General features: G+C 39.6%; 1 protein-coding gene across 1 annotated transcript in view; it reads right to left on the reverse strand.

The window, feature by feature from the left end:
* Nucleotides 1-1,085: 1,085 nt before the first annotated feature.
* LOC310899068 (uncharacterized protein) overlaps nucleotides 1,086-26,340 on the reverse strand; it is a 256,969-nt gene continuing 231,714 nt past the window's right edge. The window contains exons 9-19 of the mRNA XM_083835016.1: nucleotides 26,120-26,278; nucleotides 23,748-25,035; nucleotides 23,116-23,220; nucleotides 22,068-22,112; nucleotides 18,316-18,484; nucleotides 17,686-17,749; nucleotides 15,616-15,797; nucleotides 15,378-15,498; nucleotides 11,626-11,766; nucleotides 10,088-10,247; nucleotides 1,086-2,300 (exon numbers count right to left, since the gene is read on the reverse strand). Coding sequence (XP_083691142.1) covers nucleotides 17,746-17,749; nucleotides 18,316-18,484; nucleotides 22,068-22,112; nucleotides 23,116-23,220; nucleotides 23,748-23,787 — 363 coding nt within the window. The 5' untranslated portion in view covers nucleotides 23,788-25,035; nucleotides 26,120-26,278 and the 3' untranslated portion in view covers nucleotides 1,086-2,300; nucleotides 10,088-10,247; nucleotides 11,626-11,766; ... (1 more) ...; nucleotides 15,616-15,797; nucleotides 17,686-17,745. The remainder of the gene's footprint in view (nucleotides 2,301-10,087; nucleotides 10,248-11,625; nucleotides 11,767-15,377; nucleotides 15,499-15,615; nucleotides 15,798-17,685; nucleotides 17,750-18,315; nucleotides 18,485-22,067; nucleotides 22,113-23,115; nucleotides 23,221-23,747; nucleotides 25,036-26,119; nucleotides 26,279-26,340) is intronic.

A 26,340-nucleotide genomic window follows, 5' to 3' on the forward strand; every position in this document is an offset into this window, starting at 1 on the left:
CAGTTACGTAATTAAATCAACCTATGTTGCATCTCATTAAATCAGATATGAAGCAAAGATATGTTTGTTGTTGCTATTGTTTAAAAGATGAAGATTGTCCTGGTCTTGAAAACACCTGAGTAGCTTCCATGCATGACATTTATCCTAGAGCTACTTGAGATAAGACTTCCAAAACGTTACACATATTTTGACTCATTGTCTTTAACAAGAGCTGAGTGGCTGAATCCTTATGAACTGATTATAAATTTGAGATCATGGGAAATGCAAGTCTAAAATCCATGAAAACTTAGTATTGCATGATTGTTTAATTATTTTCAATTAATGTAATTGTTAATGAAAATGTTTAATTGTTCTATTAGCACTTACTTACCAAGGCACTTACTTACCAAAGCAGAAGCAGAAAAGGTAATCCCTCAAAGGAGTCATAGACAATTGTACAGATTGCACAGATTGTACACATGCAGCAAAAGCAGTTCACAGCAGCAGTCAAAACTGTTCAACCATCAGCAAATTTGACAGATGACTGCCAAGATGGAAACTGATATGGAGATGGAACTCTTACAAAATTCAGAATTTTCATGAACTTCACAGGATCCAACTCAGAGGACCCTCAAGATTTCACTTTAACAAAATATCTGAAGCTTCACTGAACATAATTAGTATTTTAAATTTCCTGGGTATCCTTTATTTAAAATGTTTTGGGTTTCCTGTGAATTCAGGCTCCACCAGATGTAAAACATAGTAAAGAAACAAATATCAAGAAACTGGGAATACCTTTGGAGGAATGTATAAGAAGCAGTGTGGCCAGCAGGTCTAGGGAAGTGATTGTCCCCCTGTACTCGGCTCTGGTGAGGCCGCACCTCGAGTACTGTGTTCAGTTTCGGGCCCCTTGCTACAAGAAGGACGTCGAGGTGCTCGAGAAAGTCCAGAGAAGGGCGACGAGGCTGGTGAGGGGTCTGGAGAACAAGTCTTACGAGGAGCGGCTGAGGGAGCTGGGCTTGTTCAGCCTGGAGAAGAGGAGGCTCAGGGGAGACCTTATCGCTCTCTACAGTTACCTTAAAGGAGGCTGTAAAGAGGTGGGGGTTGGTCTGTTCTCCCATGTGCCTGGTGACAGGACGAGGGGGAATGGGCTAAAGTTGTGCCAGGGGAGGTTTAGGTTGGATATTAGGAAGAACTTCTTTACTGAAAGGGTTGTTAGGCATTGGAATGGGCTGCCCAGGGAAGTGGTTGAGTCACCATCCCTGGAGGTCTTTAAGAGACGTTTAGATGTTGAACTTAGTGATATGGTTTAGCGGAGGACTTGTCAGTATTAGGTAAGAGGTTGGACTGGGTGATCTTGGAGGTCTCTTCCAACCTAGACGATTCTGTGATTCTGCAGAAGGAAGGCAATACTCTATAGTTTTTCATGCAAAAATATGAGGAGAAAGAGTATTGAAAGACAGATCTACACTATTCTTTCCTCTTCATTAAAAAAAAAAAATAAAAAATGGGGGGGCTGGGGGGGCATCCAGAAGTCTCTCCTGCATGACAGTTACTTCTGGCAGTTTCTGATTATAGGCTAAAAAGCCCCAGGTGACCGATAAGGACTGAAAATGGAAAACACAGATACAGCAGGTAATTAAAAATGGCAACCTGGGCTTGTTTGCTCACTCGCTTGTTGTGGGTATCTGTTTTTAAACTTTTTCACTACTTTGGTTGTAAAAATGCGTATTATAAAGCTAGGAAATCTGCCTGAGTGGCTGACAGGGTCCAACTAGTCAAAGAGGTCTCCACTTTCTCCTAGGCTCCTCGAATGAATTACTAATGAAAACCTGCTACAAGAGGAAACGTTTCAGGAAGCAAACATAAACCAAAACAGGGATGTGGTAGACACCACATCTCCAGTACCAGCAGGGAAGAGAAGCCCCTGGTTCTAAGCCCCTAAGCCCCCCATCTCCCTTCCACGCTGCTTCAGGGGCCCTGCAAAAATTCCCCCACACTCAGCAGATTGTAACGTTGTTATCTAGCCTTCAAGGATTAATTCAGACTAATTTAGCTCCCACTGTTCTCAGAGGGGCTCACGGTTATTCCTGACATGCTGTCCTAATTCCATGAAACAATATTTACCTCACCCGTGCCTTGGAGCTCCTCTGTGGTTCCGGAGACGTCACAGCAGTGGGTTGGAATTCCCTGGTGCTGTGCCAGATTGTTGGCTTTCCACAAGAGAATATCAGACAGACACTCAGCACTGCCTCATCCAACAGAAGAGGCAGAAATGGCACTTTTGGAGGCTTTTCTCTTCTCTTACAGGAATCCTCAATCTACAGGCATATTAAGAGAGTTGTAAATACATGGAATAATAATCTGGCATTTCTGTGGGTTATTCAAGTCTTGCTAGTATTACAATAGACTGGAGCAATTTCCTTTGTTATCTGATGGTGATTACTGCAAATGCCATATAAAACAGTGCTCAGGCAGGTCACTCGGATCATCACTTGTTTCCACGATGGACTTCAGCCATCTGTAGCCCTATCCAGTATAATGTTTTGCAATAGGCTCCACAGCAAGTAAAATCTACCAGTCCATGGCAAATCTGTGGAGACTTGCATCTAGGAGAAACACAGCACTTTGGTGAACTTTTAACAGGAATGTCTAGGACAAATACAAGGCCACCTGCAGCAGGTTACCAAGCACAAAGCTTTCCATTTGAAACGGGCAGTCTTCAAGCATGCCCAATGCATGAGGTCAAGGGATTTTCCTGGGATCTGTGTTTTGAGGAGCAAGGCACGAGGATCTTGGACTAAATGCAGAAAAGTAATGGGATGTATTGTATGGAACCATTGGGGGCAGGTGTTGTGCTGAGAGTCTCCTGCAGTGGATGTGGTGCCTCTCCAAGCCTGGCAGAGGCATGGACTAGGATGCCATTCGAGGGCAGGGTATCAACTGCAGGGACTGGAAAAACACTGTGCTGTATAAATGCCCCCTAATCTCTGGTACAACTCAGACTGATTTTTTTTTGTTAGTTTTAATAATAAAAATAGATAACTTTTGAAATTGGAGGGCTCTGGATCCCACTGGTGTTGGGGGTAGACACCAGAATTTGGAGTCTCCTGAAAGATGATTACAAAAATCACAGGCCAAATCTCTCTCTCCCAGAATGAATCAGACTGATATGAGTAAAACATTTTAATCTTGCCTTTCCCGTTTTGCTTGTAAGCAGTGGACCCTGCTTTTAACCTTGTTGACCAAATAAGCAGCTGCCCATTTACAGTGTTGTTCACTGAGCCTCAGAGAAGGGTTAAATCTGTACAAAATCCATCAGCAACTCCTCTCAGCTCCTTTCCAAAATGTGTTTCACTTCTGTATATTTCTAGCCATACTTAAATCAAACAGCTCTTTACCTCTATTAAAAGACAAATTCAGTGAGAATCCCAGCTCAGTTTTAAGACCAGAGTTTTAGACAGATTCACATCAGACATTTAAATGAGTTTAATTCAACTTAAAATACATGTAATTTGGCCATCATATTTCTTCCCTGTTTACCTCATGCTTATATGATGCCAAGAAAAAATTACAAGACATAGGCAAACTCTAATGATGACCTCAGCCTGTGGTCTCTGCTAGTACAAAATCTCTTGCAAGCTATTACTTACTCTGTTTAGCATGCACAAGAGTTTCTTGTGTACCACTGGTAAGTCATTACATTATTTCCAACCTTATATGACTTGGGTTTCTAAACGCAAGTGCCTTAGCTAACTTTGCAGCTATCTCCGTCTATCCTCAGAGTAATCTGCAGATTAAGAGTGAAATGAAAAATCAGAAAACAAACTGTCCCTCATTTGCTAAAAAGGAAGCTAAGATTGTAACTGCTAAGATTGTAACTTTTAATTAGGCAAGAAATAAATACATGAGAGTTGAGCAGACTATAAAACTGTAATTACCTTTTAAAATTACTGCTAACAAGCAAATTAGCCACAGCGCAGAATAGCAGCAGATCAATAACAACAGTAAAACTAGAAGGATTTTGCTGATCGCATATTGTCTGTGGATGCAAACTGTAAAAGAGGTCCCCGCAGGCCACACAACAATAACCTACAGAAGAATGAGACACAAAGGGTATCGAGCTCAAAGATGCTTCAATTTCCCTAGGTGGTGAGCACTCGTCCCATCAAACCACCTATTAGTCACAAACTCATACAACTAAGAACTCTCAGGCCTCTTGAGGTCTCCTGTCATCTTGAAAGAGTTAATACCGATGAGAGGCACTAGTTCCTCTTGAAGCAAGTTCAGTTTATTGTTTTTCAATGGCTCCAGCAATTTATGATGGTGATGCTGCCAACACATATAAATAAGTTTGTACATCTGCTCTTCAGCAAAGGTCTGGAGGCTCACGGCAAGTTAACTCAGAGAATTAAAACAATAAAAGGGCAGAAACATTTAAAAATCATGATGTTTTGCTATAGAAAAACAACAACAAAATAATCTTTTCTTTATCTACTTCAAGTGTTTTTGGCTAACTTATTGCAAAGGTGCGTCTAAGAATGATTTGTATGGTTGTATTTTTAATAAAAAATAATTATAACTCAGCTGCATCAACTTTGCTTCAGCACCCTGTTTTAGTTCTTTCTGAAAACTCTGGAAATCACGGCTCTGTTTTGTGAAAATGTTCATTTTTCATTACTAGTAAGGTTTGTATTAGAGAAGTGAACGAGATGATTTTTAGATACTTGGCAATAGGATTTCCTTCTTTTTCTTTTACTCACTATAAGCTTTACCCTAAATAATGCAAATAGGGAAATAATCTCACTGAAAATACCTGCTTAGACACCCAACGCAGTTGATCAACTTTCAAGAACGGTATTTGTATGTGTATGAATGTGTATATTTAGGCATTATACAAATCATAAAGTTTATTTTAAAATAAGTAGATATAACACAAAATACCCTCTGTCTACAGATTTACTTATCAGCAAAGTAATAAATAGAATTAGGAAATCTTTCAGGTAGGATATTAGCAGCAATTAACAGTGCATTAGTCATATGGTTTACCGTCAGAAATGGCACGTACAACACCATCACTTCAGGGGTGAAAGTGTGGTACATGGCAATGCTTTACAGTCTGACTACATACAGCCAATGTGTCTGTGAGGTTGAAAGGAAGAAATAAGGTAGTTCACAGTGACAAATAAATGCCAGTTTTACTATTCTAATTATTCCTTTACAGTCATCCTGCTTATTATTATGATATTAATTAGTCAGAGCACGTTTTAAATGGCTGTTCTATTAGCTGTCTTTCCTTGTACAATTCACCACAACAGAAATCAAACAGCCCAATCAGCATTGAAAAAAATACTACCTCCTTTTAATTACCTTAATTGAGTTTTATGCTATATTCCTGAACAACAGAAACACCAAATGCTTTCAGGTTCTCCAGATACATTAAAAGAAAGATGATTCACTGTAAATATCTTATAGGCAACTCAGCACTGCCATATTCAAACCTACATATTAAATGAGAAGCCTGTAAAGAAAACAACAGTGCATGGTTATATATTTAAAGATACTATTTTTCTAAAGACACACAAGAGAACCCTAATTCTGGCATTTGTTGTATTTAAAGCACTCGTCTTTTTAAGCTAAACAGAGCATACATATATTTGCATGCTTTCTGTGCTTGATAACCACCGAGGAAGCACAGTATGGTATGGTATCTGCAGTCAGGAAAGAGTATGTGATTTTTAGAAGAGAGATACCCTGTAGAAAGCTGCTCACCCTGGCATGGCAAGAAATGGCTTCAGGCAACTGATCTCCTCCTTCTCTCTGAATCAGGCCAATGCCCTGAGCAGAGCTGATGTGGACAAGAGAGAGCTGTTTCTGATGGGACTAGCGCTGACCCCCCGCTGCCAGTCAGGCTGGTGGTGGAGCAGCATCCCCAGCATCTCCCCATGGGCTGCAGGACAGCCCATAAAGCATGGTCAGGCATCCCAAAGCTTATTTAAGTCAACCACGAGGGGAGGGGTGGGTGAACTAGAAAAGCACAAATGTCCTGTGGGTACAAAATAAATACTGACTAGGTCTCAGTCAGTGGGGCAAATAATAATTGTGAATCAAAGGCTGGTATTGCCTCCACTGTACTATTCAAGGTATGCTTCATTTCATTTTTAATATAAATATCTGTGTTACACTGTGTGCCTGTGGTTTCATATTCCCAAGAGTGAGAGTGGGGAAAAAATACCTGTAAAGGTGACTACAGGGCTTAAATTTTAAGTCCCTAAAGCCTGGGAGCTTTAGGTATGGGCTTGAGCCATATGTTTTATTTATTTTAGGAAGGGTCCCCCAGACATATTATTGAACCAGCCTTGGTTACTGTTATTGATATCTGACATAAGGTTATACTTAATCACTAACATTTAGTACCATTGCTAGGAGGAATCTGAAAAATCCAGTCTGACCAGCCAATCTACCATTACGGGAAATCCTTTCCAGACCCCAACAGGCAACTGCATAAATAAAGCATACAGCAAAATATCAAACCAATGAATAAGCTGTCATATAAACAAGATAGTAAAAACCACACTAGCATGTAAAGCAGGAGAAGAGAGACCTATGCCATCAGAATGACACATACGAACCAGGACAGCAAAGGCACTTTCTTGCAAGGGATCAGGCAGCAGTGGGGAAGGCAGAACAGCTGAACTGGAGGCTCTGCCTCGTGCTGGAAGCAGCAAACTGTACCTCACAGCAAAGGAGCAAATAAGTCTGTAGTGTCTGACTTAGAAGTATGCTGGAAGAACAGTCAACCCCACTTTATTTCCTATAAAAGTTTGGTGGAGGGAGGTTTTGCCTGTTTCTGTGCTGGATTCCTGGATGACCCATTCAGCAAGCAGGGTTTTGTCTTTATAAAATTAACCTGAGTACAGGTTACAAAAGCTGGCAGACAGGCAGACATTTCCATGGATTTGAACTACTGAAACTACCCCTACCGGTGCAGTGAGGGAGATTCTAGAGAAAACCCTCATCCTTCCTAGTCAGCTGAAGATTACATTTTAATATTTAAATTCAGGAGAGACAACTGAATGTAAAGAGGAACAGAACTATAAAGAGGAACAGAAGTGTTCAGGGAAGGGGCAAGTTCAGCAAGTACTGCAACTCTCCTCTACCTGTGAAAATTAAGCTCTGCTTTTGATATACTGGCCTCACACTCTTGATTTCTAAGAAGTTAAGGAATTTTTTATTGGTGGACTACAACTGATCCTCATCTTAGGTCAGAAATTAAAAGAGAATGACCTGACATAATTAAGTCACTAAGAGTCAAGAAGCAGAGTTTGCACCAGTGAAAGACTCAGCTCAGTAAACTGAGCTCAGCCCTGTATGTTCTCACTCCCACCACGCTGGTTCCAGATTAGCCATTTTCCAATATCTGCATTAAATACCATTTATTCCTCTTCCAGCTTCAGTGTTGCTGAATCTGCATTCCACGCTGAGGCTCAAAAGACATTATATCTATTTTAGCCTGAGAATCTGACAGAAGTAGAAATCATGCAGACAATGTACACCACAATTACATTAAAAAAAATAAAAATTAAGAGACTAGCAACAGATGTTTTAATCACAGTGTTGTATATACTAACTTCCCCTTCTCCCACAAGCTAACTCTGTAATTACTATGTATTTGCATGGTGGACTCATATCTTGGATATATGGCTGTAATGTCAGTTTTGTGTTTTTTTTTTTTTCATTAGTTTTGCTCTGTTTTTATTTTTAAAGTTTTCACAGAATCCACAGTGTCTAAAAAAAAAAAAAAAAGCCACCACTGAAATATTTTCTTAGAAATTAGTGAGCTAATCTGTCAATAGAAAGTTATTGTGTGTCACTGAGTGTGGTAGAAATAAGACCATCTACAACATTTGTGATATTGCTCATGTGTACTCTACTCTTGCTCAAAAAGGCATCTGGCTAATTCTTTTTAAGAATAAATTTTGCAGGAAGGGTATTTTATTTTTCTTCTCACACAGAAACAAATTTGGTACGGGAATCAAAATAACTTGCTTGACCTGTTGTGACTGAACAGTGATTAGTAACTGAAACCCTACACTTCACTTGTTTCAGCTGAAAACTGAATGCAAAAAGGGAAGAAATCTGCTATCCCATTTGATTGCACATCTCCTGGCTGATTATCTCCTACTATATGCCCAGGAGGAGACAGTGGCAAGAGAGGCGTGGCATTGTATGTGGCCAGCGAAAGAAGGTTGTCTCTTTGTAGTTCAGTCATCAAGTGTTATATCCTTCTTTCACTAATCATCTCTAATCCAAACTCCCAAATGCCCATCTGATTAGCAACTGATTGTTAGGAGCCAAAATGAGCTCCAAAATTACCTTCAGAGCATTTCATTTTCATCCTTATATCCTGTAAAATTTCTAGACTCAGTTCAAGACTAGGATGTGGATAGACCGTGAAAATTGTTTGATGAACTGAGATGTTGATGAGTCAGTTACAGAGAAGTTCACTGAGGAACAGAGAGGGTGTACAGAAAGGAAATGGAAAGGGAAAGGTGTGGAGAGAATGCCAAATAGTATGAAAATAATAACCCCTTGTGGCATTTAATTATTTTGTTTTGGTATTATTTTTTTCTACTCCAACACTGGGAGAAAATAAGGACGACAGTACTTTATCTACCCTTGTCAGGATCAGTTCCTATATCTTATGGTAGACTAAAATTACTTACCTCTATTTTACAATCCCAGCTGTTATCCATAAAATATTACAATCTCAGAAGTAAGTTGAAAACACCGTAGATATGACTATGTGTTTGATTTAAACCTGTTAGCACAGGATACCGCAGTAGGGACCTCAGACAGCCATAGAGTAGACAGCCTATGATTCTCTCATATTCCTGTTAGATGTAGAAATACTTATCTTCATACTTTCTGCCATGCTGCCCATACAGCTGTCCATAAATATCTGTGAAATTACTTCTTCAGCCTCCTTCCAACCCATCTTTAAAACTCTCCTTGGAGGTGTGTTCTACCACTGCACAGAGCACTGTTACTTCTTCCCTGTGCTCCCCGCTACATCTGCACCCACCTGCTCTTTCTTTTCAGGTACTTGGCTATTGAAAATGGTTGACTGCAGGTTCTTGTCTTTTGTTCACAACTGGTAGAGCAAGCAATCAAGGCCAGGATCCTGGCCCATGCCTAGTCTCTGATTCATGATGTTAGTAAAAATAATCAATGATAACAAAAAGAAACAATAATAACAACAATGACAATAAGAGAACTTAAGGATGCCTTAGACATTTAATACTAAACACACTTCATTGCAGTTGTCAGCATAAAAAAGTACTAAAAATGGCAAGGAAGTGTGTGTGTGTGGGGGGAATAGGAGGAAACAAAAAAAACAAGTGAAATAAAAATCATGTCTTAAGGTGATATTTTATATTTTCTTTCTACACTAATCCAGGTCACAAAACAAAACCACAAGCCAAACAAACAAGCAAGAGCTAAAAGCAAGGAAGAAAATAAACAGTCATAGGAAATGAGTGAGAAACATGCTGATGACACAGAGCTTGTCAGACAGAAATAATAATACAAAGCCAGGAAATTGTTGTCCGCTAGCGACGACTTTGGCCCACAGTCATGCGTAGCACTGCTTAACCCACCTACCAATTTAGTTTGGATAGCTAACTGTAATTTATGCTATAGTAATAGCTTTTATATTTATATTTACTCATTTTTTTTTAAATATGAATTCCACTTGCAAAGCTTAAGGAAAACATCTTTCTGAAATCACTTATCTATGGGGATGCTGACTTGGTGCAGAACTAGCTCACTTTTATTGCTTTTCACCTCTTCATCTCTGACATCAGTGGGAAATAACCATCTGTGTAACTACCCAAATATATCTGTGAGAAAAAGTCTATGCCAGAAAATAATATTACAATACTGCCCAACATCCCCTTAAGCAAGGAAGTTGAGTGACGCAAATGTCTCTCTTTCCCTCCTCTGTGCACACACAAGAGGGTTGGAGACAGATGAGCACCTGGCTTTGAATGTCTGTCTTGCACCAAGCTACCTCGGCTTTATTGGGACCTTTGTCTCTGGTGTTTACCTTGGAGTTTGCAGGGTCTCTTGTACCTGCCTCTTGGAGCAGATGTTAAGAGATTTCTCTTAGTATCTCTTTAAGTCCTGTGGAACTTGTATTCCATTCTGAATGTGTGAATTTTGGAGCTCTGGGGAGTGTTCTTCCGTTGAGTTTTATGCATTCTTGGCTATTATGAAAAGAAAAAAGAAAAAAAAAAAAAAACAAAAGAGGAAAAGATGAAAATTAAAAAGAAAATCAGACTCAACAGCAGATTTTGGGAATAACATATTGCCTTTAGATTTAAAACTGGAATGTTTCACAGTACTGTTAATATGACAAACAAAATCAAACCCAAACAATTCAAAGGACATTAATAGTTGATGTACAAACACATTTAAGAAACAGCAGGAATTTGGGACTAAATAAAAACAGAAATAAGGAGAGACAGCTGGGAGAGAACAAGAAGGCTTGAAAGTTTGTGCCAACAAATGATAAAATATAGTTTTAACAAGTCTACTTTCTTTATTCTCTATTCAAATAAAGTATTTTGCTACTGTCAGTAACATCCATGCACTAACGCTAAAAATACACTGGCTGTGTGATCTTTAGCTTTTTATTCAGCACTGCTTGTGTGAAATATATATAAAAATAATCCAGTGTGTTGTGCTTAAACTTAAGTTTCTTTTTATAAAGTGTAAGACTCTGACCCGTATCTTTTCCGCTAATGAGTAGATACTTTGGTCGATACCACAAAGGTATTTCAAAGCACACATTCATTTATCAATGGGAAAATTTAGGCAAATAAAAGCATGCCCAGTAAATAAGGATTAACAGGATCACGTCCTAATTTTTATCTATCATATTTAAACTGTTTTAGAACTAAAGCCTGAGGAAAATGGGGTACATGTACATAAGAATTCAACAGGCTCTGGAAAGCACAAAACAGAAACGTAAGAAGGTCAGAACAGTAAATTCAGAGCCTGTTTATAAGCCCTGTGTTCAGTATTCATGTGTTTTACAACTGCCAACCCTTTTTCAGCCTTCTCTTACTACATAATACACTTTAAAAGAAAAGACATAACAACAGATTGACACAACTGTACGCGTACAGGTACACATGTATGCATTTATATACAAATAGTGGAATATTTCCATACAGCATGAAGAAATTGATATAATTTCATTGAAATCACCAGCCATAGATGGAACTTTAATATATCTTTGGTAGGTAAAACTGAAAAGGTTCAGAAAGAACGTTTCACATTTTAAACATCATCTTTTTTTCTGGCCATAGACAATGATGACAGTCTTACTTTACTTAGAGGACCTCTCTGTTGAGGAAAGTGTATTTCTTTCTTTAGATCTCTGCATGACTACATTTTTGGAGCTGAAGTTGAAATCAATGAGTTGCTCTGCCTAAAAATGATGGCTTTTGCATTACATACTACAGAGGGGTCCAAGATACACACATGAAGCTGCACCTAAAGGACCCACCACCACCACTAGTCCAGAACAAACCCATGGTTTTATCTCCATGAATTATATCCCTCTTCTGTTGCACTTACCGATAGTTCAGATCTCTGTAGAAAACCATTCCTCTTTTGCAGTCACAGAATCACAGAGAGAAATCTTTTCCTGGTCCAGATATGCACATTTGTAAGTTTTTAGTGCAAGTACTGTGAATCTTGGGAGCTTTGGCTGGAACACTAGAAAAGGTAACATTGTACTAGTGAAAAAAACATCTCTCCATGAGCCAAAGGCTGAAGCAGAATGCTTTATGAAGCCCAGCTGGCAAACGAACAAGTGGAGATGTATCTTACACTGGGCTGTCAAGGCAGTAATGAGGAGAACATTCCAATGGTTAATTATATCATATCGAAGCTGTATTACAAATGGCATTTTAGAAGCATGGAAGGAAGGAAAAACAATCAGTATTGGTGCAAGACAGTAAACAGCACCAGAAATCACATGTATTTCATGAAAAATTGGGTCTATTATTAGCACAGGATTTTTTTTATATATACTTGAGCTCTAAATCAGCACTGGCAGCTGAAAACGAGCAATATCAACCTAAGTTTTGTCCCAGCTAGTAAACAAGACCAGTACAGATCAAAACAACTTTCTTATGTTGGGAATGCATGCTGCTCATCAAAAAGCACAGTGATGAGCAGCTACAGGGAGACAGCCCTACGTTAATCAATCATCAATCAGTCTTAGAAAGTGCTTATTCTGCTGTTATACAAGGATCTTCATTACTCCATGTGCACTGTTCTCAAGAGAGAAGAGATAAAGCTTTTTTCCAATGAATAAAGCAATAGTTTCCATGCAGTAAAACACATTTAATTCTAGGAAAAAAAAAAAAAAAGGAGAGAAAAAAAAGGAGAAAAATAACAAACAACTTAGATTGAGGCAGTGGTATTCATGAAGAATCTCTATATTTCTCTTTCCTGCTTCTTTAAAAAAATGCAAAATTATAGCTTCACCAGATTAGGAAAGGGGAAAGGGTATTTTAATCAGCAGAGAAATTCTGTTGAAGAGTTTAGAACTTAATATTCTCTTTCAAAATGAGAGGGAGTATTACATTTGTCCAAATTTTGACAGTGGAAAGAGATACAATGAAATGTGTGCCCTTTCAGAGTAAGCAGAGGGCTATTTTAAGCTCCATGAGGAAAATATTTAAGTATATTAAAAAGCTGATAATAATATTAGTTTAAGCTAAAGGTTAAGTATAGAAACAAAATGTGTATAACTCCTCAGTATAAATGCAAAATCGGAGTGCAAAAAATGGCTTAAATCTGCCGATGAGTTTTTTGTATTACAATTCATAACTTTTGAGATCTTCAGATCGTAATATTAAATCCCCTGGAAAAGAGGGGTGGAGAGAGAAAAATCATTTCTGCTGTTTATTTTTGAAGCATAGGCATTTTCTTCCCCCTAACTGAGCCTACAACCACCCTGGCACCTATTCTGCACCACTAAATAACAACTGGATGCTCATGCTTGGAAAGATGGGTGAGGGAAGCAATTTAAAATTTATTTTCATAGTGGAAAATAGGTTTTGCCAAAATAGTTTCAGTTTATGAAAGGACAGAACAGCTGTATTTGGTTTATAATAAATCTTTCACAAATCAGTAAAAGCAAATAGACAGCACAACTGTAACCCATAAAAGTGGAAAATATTAAACAACAGACAGTGAAGTTGTTAAACTTTCCCACAGATGCTGTTGGTAAAAAGCCTCTGCAGAATACATACATGAAATGTGCATGAAAAGCAAACCTGAAGGCAGGGGGCATTGGAATGAGACAGAAATACTTATTAGAGCAATATCCTATTAAGGTGGCTATTCTGGGTACGGAGGAAGGTGTCTCCAGCAGTTTCCTACTCCCATTACTGAATGTTAGTGCAGAATAATTACTTGCTTGCCAAAAATATCAGGACATTGACCCTGCAGACTTATTGAATTCATACTGCTTGCCTCCAGGCCATGTCGGGGGTTATTCAATTTTGCCTGAGGAGGACAATCTATTATGAGAGATGAGTCAAGAAGGCATCTTCCCTGATTGCCCACCAAAACCATTATCGCGGCGTAGAGGGGCCATGAGCAGCAAGTGGGCAAACGAGGCAGGGCTGATCCCATTTACCAGGGGACCAGACACAATTTGCATCACGAGCAGCAGCATGGCTCGGGGCAATCAGCCGGGGACAGGGCCGCTGGCTGCGCACGCCCCGGCGTTCACAGCACGAGAGCCGCGCTGCTAATTGCTTCTGCTTGGCCTGGCACGGAGGAGGCTGATTGGCTTGATCTGCAGCTGGATGCATGTTCTTACACCGACAAAACCCCTCAAGTTATCCCCAAAGAGGAAAGGAAATGTTTAAGGTGCAACACATTCCTACACTCTGACACTGCCTCTTGTTATGGCGTAATTGTTTGATGTCGACACTGTTCAGCCACTTAATGAGACAGAGTCAACCCACAGCTCCATCTAAAGAAAACAGACTAACAAAACCAGCAAAAATGTTTCCATGGAGTTAGACATGCAAGCAAACAAACAATAACATAACCCCACAGGATTCATCATTTTAAAAATATATATAAATATATTTTAATATTATATATATAATATTAATATATATATATATATATATATATATATATATATATATATATGCGCCACAAACTTGCCCCAGAACCTGCCAATATCAATGGGAACCTTTCCAGTGGCCTTCAACCACTTTAAACTAGGCCCCCTAGAATTAAGGTCCTATTCTCACAAGCTGTAAACAGGTTCTTCACCTTTGAAAAGAGCAGTGCTGTAGTACGTACCTGAATACAGTTGCTTAATTTACGGAACTAATTGGACATGTAAAATAAATCAATGTTTTCCAGTTCTCAGAGGATATGCCATTCCCAACATTGCTCAATGCTAGTGAAATTGATCTAAGACCTGACTCAAAGCAAAATGAAGCCACTGGAAAGGCTATGTGTCTCATTTAAATGTGTTGGGTATTTTTATTTCAAACACTTTAAAAACTGCTTGTTAGAAAACAGAAACTTAGTGTAGGAATTTATGTGAAAACATAGGTATGAACACAGAAAAATGCAACTGTTTACTCAATTCTGTTACTAGAAAAATGGAGAATCCACCTCCTGGCATTTTATTTTTTTTATTTTTTTTTTCCCCCAACATTTTGGGTAGTCTGGAAATTTGAAATTGTGACTGAAAGCTGTTATCTTAATAAAATCACTTTACAATTCCAATCCTAACATCCAAGAAATATTTTTACCTAGATTTGAAATTTAGTTGAAGCCTACATCCACTAAACTAACAATATGAGAATTAGATAATAACTTGAACACAACAACAACACCCCACCACACTTTACATTCTTTTGTTGCCTATGTTAAAATAAATTGTCTTGTTTAAAAAGAGAATTTGAGAAAACAGGAAATTGTATTATTCATGGATCACCAAAAACAAGAGTGAGGCAAGCCGTACATAAACTTAGTCCAATGTATTCTGCCATGATTACTGTCGCTAGTCTCTGAGGACTGTTTGATGGGCAAAGTGAAACCACCTCTTGAAACCACAGCCAGGATTACTGTGAGGGCAAACAAAGGAAGATGAAGACATTGTGCCAGTCTTGTTTGCAGTGAGTAATAGAAGCCCATGTTTAAGGGTTTGACTTAATATCCCTGGGCATATTAAGCTTGACAAAGTCAGTACTTTCCTCACAAAAACTCAATCACATAATTGACTGCTGTCCTTAAAACAAAAATCAAACTGCTCATCATACCAACTTTTTCCATTCACTTACTCCCTTCGTGAAGCAGAACAGCAACCATCAGGTTGTTGCAGAAGGATTCAGATCTTCCCTCCATTCAGGGTCATCTGCACCAGCCCCACTTTGGTATCTCCATTTGGGATATCTAAGATATCTAGAATGATGCCAGGTGGTTCAGTTCAGGCACTTGATCACATCATACAAGACTATTATATGGAACTGTTACAGAACTATTATAAAACACTAAGCAATCACTGAAAATCATTCAAACCTTTCTCTGAAGAAACATTCTTATTTTTCTCCTTGGCTTTTCTGGAGTGAGTATTGTAACATCAGATGGATGACTTCAAATCACTGGGACAACTTTTGCCTGAAGTGAACCAAGGGGCCTCTGGCCAAGATCCTCCATGATGCATTTTTTCCTGTGTTCCAGAGCACAACGTATCCCATACACTGAATGAGTAAAAGTTCTTAAGAAAAATATTACAATAACGAGATAACAAAAATAATAACATTTTGCATTCTCAGTTGGTGTTTATTCAGTTGAAAGTTAAATCCCAATTACATGCATGAAAGAACTATATTAAGGAAGACTCCATTTTAATATTTACTAACTTCTTAGTGCCTGACTTGGCAGCCATCACAGCATTTTTTCAGCCATAGGGGTTTTTGAAGGCTTTGCTGTCTTTGAGCAGGATCGGCTAAAGATCTGGATGGATTTCCTTTGTTTTACTTTCAAGACAACTAATGAAGGAAATTGCTCTGTGGAACCTCATTCAAAGGCTTTCTCAGCCACACTGAGCGTCAGGATACCTTGCCCACACCAAGAAGAAATATCCAGGTAAGGGAAGGCATAGGCTGCATCTTTTTCCCTAAGTCATGTGGAGAAAGAGAAGCAAACAGCTAGCCAATGCATTTTGTAAATGAATATTTCTTGTAGGTAGGAGAAAGCAGCACAGAAAAACTAACTTTCCTGACTCCCTGCTCTTCTTTGTTCAGCTTCTTTTGGTCTGCTGGGAGGGCAGGATGTCACACTTCAAGAGAGTTATGGTGCCAAATGGTTCTGCATTTGCCAACATAAAGATTACCTTCCTAGTACATTTAGCACAATCTGCTAGCGTTAAATACTAAACCCCAAGTATTTTGTGTAGTCTCTACACAAATACTGTATATCACCCTGTCCAGAGAGACCACACCAATTCATATCTCAAGATCATATTGGCATCCCTGTGATCTTTACAGATACCTGAAGGTTATTGTCCAGATGTAATACATTTTTAATGATACATTTTCCATTGCAAGGCTGCCCCACCCTAGACAGAAATCAAAATGCTTTAGAAAAATCTGGTTTTAGCTCCAGTAGAAAATATGACTACCAGCCTTACAAAGCTCTTCTAAAGAAAGACATTTAATGCAGTCTTTCTTGAAAAGGTGGTAACAGATAGGTAACACAGGGGAAGCACAACATTTCTGTGACCACTGTGGCTTCACCGTAGATGTAAGTATTTCTCAGGTGATATCCACAGTCCAGCACAGTGATATCCACAGATCTGCACAAACTGCAGAAAAGAAAAATTACAGGATAATCACATATGTTCCAGAAGGCTGTGTACCAGCAATATATAGCTGCTTATGGCCAGAAATGCAAAGCTTTAATGAATCAAGAAAAAGCGTTCAATCTTGTTCAAAGCTTGTTCAATCACTGACATGGGTATTTTAGAATGCACCTGACAGATTTCTTTTCCATTCCTGGCATTTTTTGCTACTTCTTTCCTACCAGGTTAATAGCCTTATTAATATCCCCAACACTGAATGTCCCAAAACTAGTATTTTGAAGTATTTCCATTTTGAGAGAGTCAGATTAATCAGAAATGCCAGGACAGAGAATAGAGCCATATTGCTTAACTCTACCCTTTACTCACACAATTCTCTTACAGAGTCATCATCAGTTTAGCATGACAAAAGGCAGGAAGATTTGGCAGAGGTGATGAAGCTGAGCTTCTGCTTGAACCACAGACACCCAGTCCTCTACATTCTGCCATGACAGAAAAGTGCTTTTTTAGCATTTTACATAAGATAAAGTTACTCCTTTGAGGAGACTGGCCCTTCATTTTCAAAAGCAACCTTACTCCTACCTCTGGAAGTGCCTGGGAGTCAATCAGCACCTCATCTGGAAGGATTGACTTGAAACATTGATTCTTGAGGTGCTGGATTAAGTTAGCAGGAGTTAGGCAGATTGATCCCATTTGTAGATTTGCACTCAACTTTTATGCTATAGAAACCATTTTCACATTTTTCAACTCCTTTACTGGCTAGCTTTTTAGAGAGAAAATGATTTTACCTGTGGTCACTTTAGGCTTGGAGACAGAAGAGTGTATCTGTGACCATTTTGAGGAGCTCATCAACTGAAAAAAGTAAAATTCAACAATTCAATTAACTCATTAATTGTGTCTAACACTTTGTTTTTATTTTTGGCTTAATGATAAATAAGGATTTTGTTTAAACATATTTTGGAAACAGTTTCAAGCTCTTGAAACCATTAACATAATTTACCATGTAAATTGTTATTTAGACACTTTGGTGCAAGAAAGTTGCTTATCTAACACAGTGCAACAAGTCCAAAAGGGCTATTAATTTATGTGATATAAATAATTAGCATTACTTACTCTTTAAAGAATGGTAAACCTGTATAAAGAAAGCTTTTCTCCCAAACTCCAAGTTATATAGAGATCTTTACATACCAATCCATAATAGCAAGTTACCAGGTAACTTAAATGGGTCCAGTAAGTAAAAAGTGCCTGGGAGAAATGATAGGCCAACAAAACATCCTTCTTCAATATTTTTCTGCTATAAAGAATTTGACTAAAATAGAAGAGAGGTTTGCTTCCCAGGAATCCCTGAATGGCAGTGCAATGCTTGAAAGCTACCATCAGACATACATTCAAACAAAGCATAAACATTTTAAACCTGCCTGTGTAGCGAAAATGGTCCTCTGGCGCCATGAAAGTTACTTCTGGTCATGGACCATAATTCTGAGCTCAGCAGTGTTTGCATATATATCTCCATCTGGGACAGCAGCAGTAAAAGCATGAAGGTCTCTGGTTTCCGTATGACATTTTCTGGCATGGATGGATTTTGCTCTGCATTGGAGGATTAGGATTAGAGTGCAGACGTAATAAAGTTTCATGGCTTCTTTCCCAACCTGGGCTCTTCTTATTAGAATCACATGGGGACATAAACTGATTGTAAAAATAGTAAGTCTATTATTATTTATGTTATATTTATTATTCGTACACGGGATATGTTGTGAGAACAATAAATTCTAAGCATGTATCAACAAAGTGATATTAATAAATCAATCACCCATACTAAGTTTACCGTACATGAGAATTGCTTAAGCAAACAACAGACTTAAAAAAATAGCTTTAGATTGGCTTCCTCTATTCATACAGTACATCAAAACCTGGCATATAAGATGAAGACATTTCTACAATAGTGCTGTCAAGGTAGGTATGCATAAAAGGCAGAGGCACACACAGCAAGAAAAGATGGCCATCAAACCGACAGTTGATGAGAATCCTGATGAGAATTAAATCTGGGGAGGTGAAAGAGTGAAGCAAAGACCACGGCTTAAAACATCAGGAAGAATATTACCTTCTGGGTTAAGACACAGCTTGAGTGAGAGGACCTTGAGGTAAGCTGGATGGAGTGAGTAAACCTGACTGATAGATGGGAGTGTGTCTTGCCTGTAGCAACTGAAATAGGAGGTAGTGGCAAGAGAAAACATAAACTGTTGTGATTTTGGAACCAGAGCTGATGACAAAATATTTAAGAGGAAACGGCAAGAGGAAACTGCCCAAGATCTTAGCCTGAGAAGAAGAAAACAGATCTGGTGCAATGATGCAGAGGTGTTAGCTTGTTTAAATCAAGTTGTCACTCAAAAGACAGAAATAAAGACAAGAATAAGGTCTTCTGGGATCTGGGAGGTGCAAATATGCACTGACTGCAACCACAAGTACTAAAACAGAAAAATTGACTCAGCAGCCCTGATTCAAAACAGGATAACTGACATCAGTACCACAAGGAGCAAGCCTTTGGAGCACTTTTCCTCACTTTAACTGGCTTCTGTGATGGTGATTTCCCTCTGCTCTTCTGCAATGTTGTTTTCTCCCAGAACTTTTCTCTGTGTTCTTGCAGCACCACCGAAACACATAAAATAAGACTATCTAGCCAAATCATATCACATAACTAGATGTCCAGCCTCTGTTCCCTAAGGAGGTATTAATTTCAGGCACATGGCACAACAGGTTAACACAGGTTCACCTCTGTGTTTTCTGATCAGCAGGTCTCAGGGGTCCATCCTATGCCACAGGTCCTGCATCGTCCCCAGCCCAGCCCCGGGAGCCCAGAGCAGAGCAAAGCTCCTCCCAGCACTACCTTTGATGGAGCAGCTGCAACAGCCAGACTTGGCTCCTAATTCACCCTCTTCTCTTTCAAGCTCAGGATCGGTGCATCCCTAAGAGTAGGAAATCGGGGAAGGGAGTAGGAAACCTGCGTAGATGAGCAAGGAGCTCATCGACAAGATCAAAAGGAAGAGGAAGGTCTATGTAATGTGGAAAAAAGGCCTGTCCTTTTGGGAGGAGTATAGAAGTGTTGCCAGGGCCTGCAGGGACGCGACGAGGAAGGCTAAAGCCCACCTAGAGATGAGGCTTGCAAAAGAGATAAAGGATAATAAGAAGGGTTTTTTTAAAGTATGTAAACAGTAAAAGGAAGAGTAGGGATAATGTGGGTCCCTTGCTGAACAAGGCGGGTGTCCTGGTAACGGGAGACGCCGAGAAGGCGGAGATACTGAATGCTTTCTTTGCTTCAGTCTTTGCTTCAAGGACTCCCCCCCGGGAATCCTCGACCCTGGAGGGGGGGAGAAAGGGTCTTTGAAATGGAGGACTCCCCCCTGTTTGATGAGAGAGTGGTTTGGGAGTGTCTGAGTGGGCTCAACGCACACAAATCCATGGGCCCCAACAAGATGCATCCATGTGTGCTAAGGGAGTTGGCAGAGGTGATCGCCGAACCGCTCTCTATCATCTTTGAAAGGTCCTGGAGAACAGGAGAGGTGCCTGAAGACTGAAGGATAGCCAGTGTCACTCCGGTCTTCAAGAAGGGCAAGAAGGAAGATCCGGGAAACTACAGGCCAGTCAGTCTCACTTCTGTCCCTGGAAAAGTGTTGAAACAGCTTGTTCTGGATGCCATCTCCAAGCAACTTGAAAAAAGGAATGTTATGAGGAGTAGTCAGCATGGATTCACCAAGGGGAAGTCATGCTCGACCAACCTCATTGCCTTCTATGATGGCATCACCAGCTGGGTAGATGGGGGGGAGAGCAGTGGATGTCATCTACCTTTACTTTAGCAAGGCTTTCGATACTGTCTCCCATGACATCCTGCTAGCAAAGCTGAGAAAGTGTGGGATAGAGGAGTGGACAGTAAGATGGGTTGAGAACTGGCTGACTGGCCGAGCTCAGAGGGTGGTGATCGGCAGCGCAGAGTCCGGCTGGAGACCTGTGACTAGTGGTGTTCCCCAGGGGTCGGGGCTGGGTCCGGTCTTGTTCAACATCTTCATCGATGACCTTGATGAGGGAATAGTATCTGCCATCAGCAAGTACACCGATGATGCAAAGCTGGGAGGAGTGGCTGACATGCCAGAAGGCTGTGCTGCCATTCAGTGAGACCTGGACCGGCAGGAGAGATGGGCAGGAGGAAACCAAATGAGGTTTAATAAGAGCAAGTGTAGAGTCCTGCACCTGGGAAGGAACAACCGCATGTATCAGTACAGGCTGGGGGACGACCTGCTGGAGAGGAGCTTTGAGGAGAAGGACCTGGGGGTCCTGGTGAATGACAGGTTGACCATGAGCCAGCAGTGTGCCCTGGTGGCCAAGATGGCCAAAGGAATCCTGGCGTACATAAAAAGGAGTGTGGCCAGCAGGTCAAGGGAGGTGATCCTCCCCCTCTACTCTGCCCTGGTCAGGCCTCACCTGGAGTACTGTGTCCAGTTCTGGGCTCCCCAGTACAAAAAAGACAGGGAGCTCCTGGAAAGAGTCCAGCAGAGGGCCACAAAGATGTTACGGGGCCTGGAGCATCTTCCCTATGAAGAAAGGCTGAGAGACCTGGGTCTGTTCAGCCTGGAGAAAAGAAGACTGAGAGGGGATCTTATCAATGTGTATAAATACCTGAGGTGTGGGAGACAGAGGGATTTGGCCAACCTCCTTTCAGTGGTTTGTGGGGAAAGGACAAGGGGTAATGGCCACAAAATTGAGCACAGGAAGTTCCACACCAACATGCGAAAGAACTTCTTCACGCTGAGGGTGACGGAGCACTGGAACAGGCTGCCCAGGGAGGTTGTGGAGTCTCCTTCTCTGGAGATATTCAAGGCCCGTCTGAACGCCTACCTGGGTAGGCCTAAGGAACCTGCTTTGGCAGGGGGGTTGGACCCGATGATCTTTTGAGGTCCCTTCCAACCCTTACAATTCTGTGATTCTGTGATTCTTCCAGGGCCTAAAACTCTTTCCAGTCCATAATTTCAAGCTTTCAAACTTTTGCTACCATACAGATACTTCTGGACACTTGTCAAGTCTTTCTATGAGTTTGCATGGAGTCGAATTACTCTAAAGCATCACTTGATGTGCTGTTTCTCTCACTTTTGTCAAAAAGCTGTACAAATCCTCACCTCACCTTTGGAATCATCCTTCCATTCAGGATGACCACTCCTCAAAGGACCTAGAAAGAACAAAAAAAAAAAAAATAATTCCATATTGTGATTTGGCAGCTATTTTATGCTTTAATACGGGAACACTGGCACCACTTCTTCCGTAGTGCTTGCATAATGTTCATGTAAGCATATGTGTGAGAAAGCTGGTGTATAAAACATTAGGTTAACATTTGGCATCTGAAACAGTGTTGCAGAAATTAATAGCTCTAGCTAGCAGATAACACTCATATTGACCACTGACCTATTGAACTGTTGTATTTAGAAAGATCATTTAAAGGAAAATCTCACAGGCTATTGAATTTGAAGCTGTTCCAGCTACTCTTCAAGTTTTTTTTTTTCTCTCTTTCTCTCCCCTGCAGTGGAATTCTCCAAGGCAAATGGAGTAAAATATTTTGCTGGAGGGGATACTTTACTTTCAAGATTTATTCCTTTGCACCACAAATATATCAAGGAAAAAAAAAATCAAAGAATACAAAAAAAATGTTGAAAGAATTGGAAAGTTTATTTTCAATCTCGGTATGAGAGTTTGACAGTCAAGCAGGGATTGTTTGTTTTATTGTGTGAGGGGGGTTAATTTTTATGTTAGGCAGCTACGATCAAACTGAAATAACTCACATCTTATTTTCACATTAGTTGTTTCTCCTTTGATGCCATGTCAAGGGAAGAGACTGTCTTTCCTACTTATCTCAGACATCTGCTACAGAGGAATTGTCTGTTAATTATCTTGACAGATACAACCTGCGAGCTTGTTTTGATGAATTGTGATCTATACGATGTAAAATATATCAAAGCATTATGTACACAAGCCTATTTAGCATGCTAGCAGCATGTATTTAGACATGCCAGGTCTCTGCGTTTCTCCTACCAATAGCTTGTATGTTGATCTAATGCTTCCCTTCTGATATGGAATATGATGGACAGACCACTACACGCACACCCTATTACCACCTGCCTTTCACCGAGGGTAGAAATATGTATTAGACTATTTAATAATAGCTGTACTATCCAAACCTGAGGGAATATTTTGCTGGTCATTTCCCCTCATGCATTCTCCCTCCTTTATTCTTTTCTTACAGCATTGCACGTGACTTTTCTTGCCCTTATCAAATGTTGATACTGAAAACAAACAAACATGCGTTATCATTAAAGAGTTTCTCACCAGGAAGTAAAAGAAAGATGTGCTCCTACAAGATTTGCTTACATATTCTGCAGATTGTAGATAGTATAGCTTTACATTTATTGAAATTGTCTTTTCCCCTGGGTTCTAAGAAAATGTGCCTAAAGCTATTATCGCATCTATCGACTCTGTGGGATTTAACGGACGTGGCTTCTGCTCCCAAGTGGTTGGAAAATGACCTCTATGAAGCAAAGTTCAAGCAGAGTGAAAGCTCTGAGACTGAGATTAGAGACCTGTCAGTTGCCTGGTAGGATAAAAGTGTAAAATTATATGTGACGCTCAGTTCAGTCACATCAAACAGCTCAGAAATGTTTACTGAATGAACTACACAGTCGCTAATTACACTTTCCCCTTAAGTATTCACATTATCATGGGCAACAAATACCCAGAGAATATGGAAAGGGAAAGCTTCTAATAAGTATGCAACAATTACAGCAGGCATGGTTTTGCACCTTAATTTTCTTACCGTGATTATTTATAGCAAAGAGGCAAATTTGGCCTGTCATCGCATACAGTATCTCCTTATCTCTGTTTCAGGCCTTCTGAGAAAAACATTTGATAAATTTCAAATCAAAACAGCAACAGGAGCATATCTGCTTACACAAAAATAAACACAGCCTTCCTCACAACATGGTACAAAACATTTCCTTAACCTAGTGACCTTTAGTGACCAAGCTGGTCAGTCTGGCCAGGTATATTATATTTAATGATTACAGCAGCAGTTAAAAACCTGGTGAATCAAAGTGTGTTGAAATTGCTCTTCGACTGTTTTTCTAGAGGAAGGAACTAAACCTGGTATACCTTGGATATGTTACAAATCTCCTTTCTCTTTATACGCAGTAATTCCAAATTTTGTAATGTAATACAGACGACTGACAATGAAAAGTCCATAGGCATGGACCATACTTTATAACTACTGCTCACAAAAACCTCTGGCCATCGACATGATCCTGAGAGCAAAAGCAAGATGCAGGGCCCCAGGGCCTCATCTTCTGAGCTGACCTTTGTGGGCCATTGGGTGCAAAGAGATATTTCAAGCAAGAAGGGAAGAAAAGGCCAGGGGAGGCTCTGCTGCTGGTGCCCATGCACTAGAAAATGTTCTCCACTCCATCTGCTTCCAAGCTCACTTACCCTAGGCTGAAGGACCAAGATCATTAATAAACCCACAGAGAGAGAAAGCTGGGATGATCCACTTCTGCAGGCATATTGGCAACAAGGCACTGAAGCATGCAGTGATATGAAGAAACTGCTCAGCCTGCTGCACACTGCAGGTGGAAAATTTCTGGCTCCATTTTTTTTTTTTCAGTTTGTCTTCTTGGTTTGTTTGTTTTTTTCTTTATTTCTTTGAAAATTCATTTTACATGATGGGAATCTTATTTTTTTCCCCCTCAGCGTTTTCTTGGGGTTGTGCTATGGTTATGAAATGAAGAATCAATTTGTTTGATGGGATAACTAGAACAGGTAAAAGCTGGTACGTTATAAAACGCACAGTGACACTAAACTGTTGACCCACTCTGGAAGAAACCATTGCTTTGTCATTTAAATATTTCTACTGTCAACTCAAGTACAGTTTAGATAAACTATTTTACATTATCAAGTGTAGTTAATGAATTATTTCAGTTATCATTGAACAAACATAGCTTTATCCGTCTCTTTTAAGTGTACCTTTGAATCCTTTATTCTTGCAATTTTTATTCTTGCAATTTTTCTCGGATAAAAATTAGCTTTTTCTTGATCTTTGTTAATTCCAAATTCTGTAACATCATAAAAAGCCTAATCAACAAAGACAGAATCTTAATCTTCTACAATATATTCAATAAACTGCTAGTAAAAAAAAAAAATATTTTTTTTGTCTCCACTTTTACATGATCTCTAAAACATGCGCTTAATTAAAATTGATCTCTCTTACTTGAAATCTTTACAGAGTGACTTAGAGAAACATGGCCTCAAACACAGTTATTTTAATTTACATTAGCAGAAGATCTAAACAATAACATGTAATTACTGTTACATGGTGTCATTTACACTTAATGATACTGTCTCAAGAATTTTAATCATGACAAAGCACACAGTGTTTCCAGTTGAGTTTTATAGACTAATTGATTAAAACCTCAAAAATATATAAACAATTGTACCTGGCACTGTGATCAGTAAACAGAGCAGATTAGTTGAAATTTTAACTTTTTTTTTTTTTTCCTCTCATTACAAATATTCTGGAGCTAGGGGAGTCTGGTGCCTGAGGTCTGGGGTCTGATTCACAGTTATAGGTCACAAAGGGCAAATCCCACAGTATTTTTTCTTGCTAGCTGAATTAGCCAGACTGGGAAATCTGGAGAATTAATCCAAGATGGCAGTGGTGGGGGCATCTGTGTGAAATTCTGCTGTTTATGGCTGCACATTTTAAGGCTCCATAACCATCCTTGAGAAACCTAGTTAACACATGAAAAAAAGAAAAAAGAATCTTTCCTTTTTATTTCCACCTGTGTTTGACTAAACAGGCAGTAGCCTCATGGATTTGCTACCTTTCCTAATCTCTTCTGAAATGCCCAATTATGTTTGGCCAATTACCAAACTACTTTATTTATTTGTCTGTTTCATTGTTACAGGTGTTCATTCTGCCAGGAAAACCCAGAAATGGGTGCCAGAGAAACTAAAGCTGTACTGCAGCCAAAGCAGGTTAAGATTGCAAGGCCATGTTCCAAGCCATCCAAGTAGCTCAGAGAAGTTTGCTTCTGTGGAAAAATAATTGTAAATACACAGAAATAAAAGGAGTACCTGTTCCACAGTGCTTTGCCAGGAGAGAAAATCCAACAGTTCTATGTTTATCTAAATTTTTACCTCTGTTGTTTCAGGTAGTTTGAAAGCAGACACCTCAAAGACAGACTGAAAGCAGAATTGCAGCTCAGGTGACTTCACAGAAATCCCCAGGAGCAGAGACAAATCCATGCTCTTGAGTGGTTGATGTATCAAAAATACCTCGTCTCCCTCACGTGTGATCTGTTAATGGTGGAATTTTAATACTAAACCTGATCAAATTTTAGATGACGAGTGGGAACAGG

The sequence above is a fragment of the Anser anser genome, assembly GCF_964211835.1.
Source record: "Anser anser genome assembly, chromosome: 4".
Lineage (NCBI taxonomy): Eukaryota > Metazoa > Chordata > Aves > Anseriformes > Anatidae > Anser > Anser anser.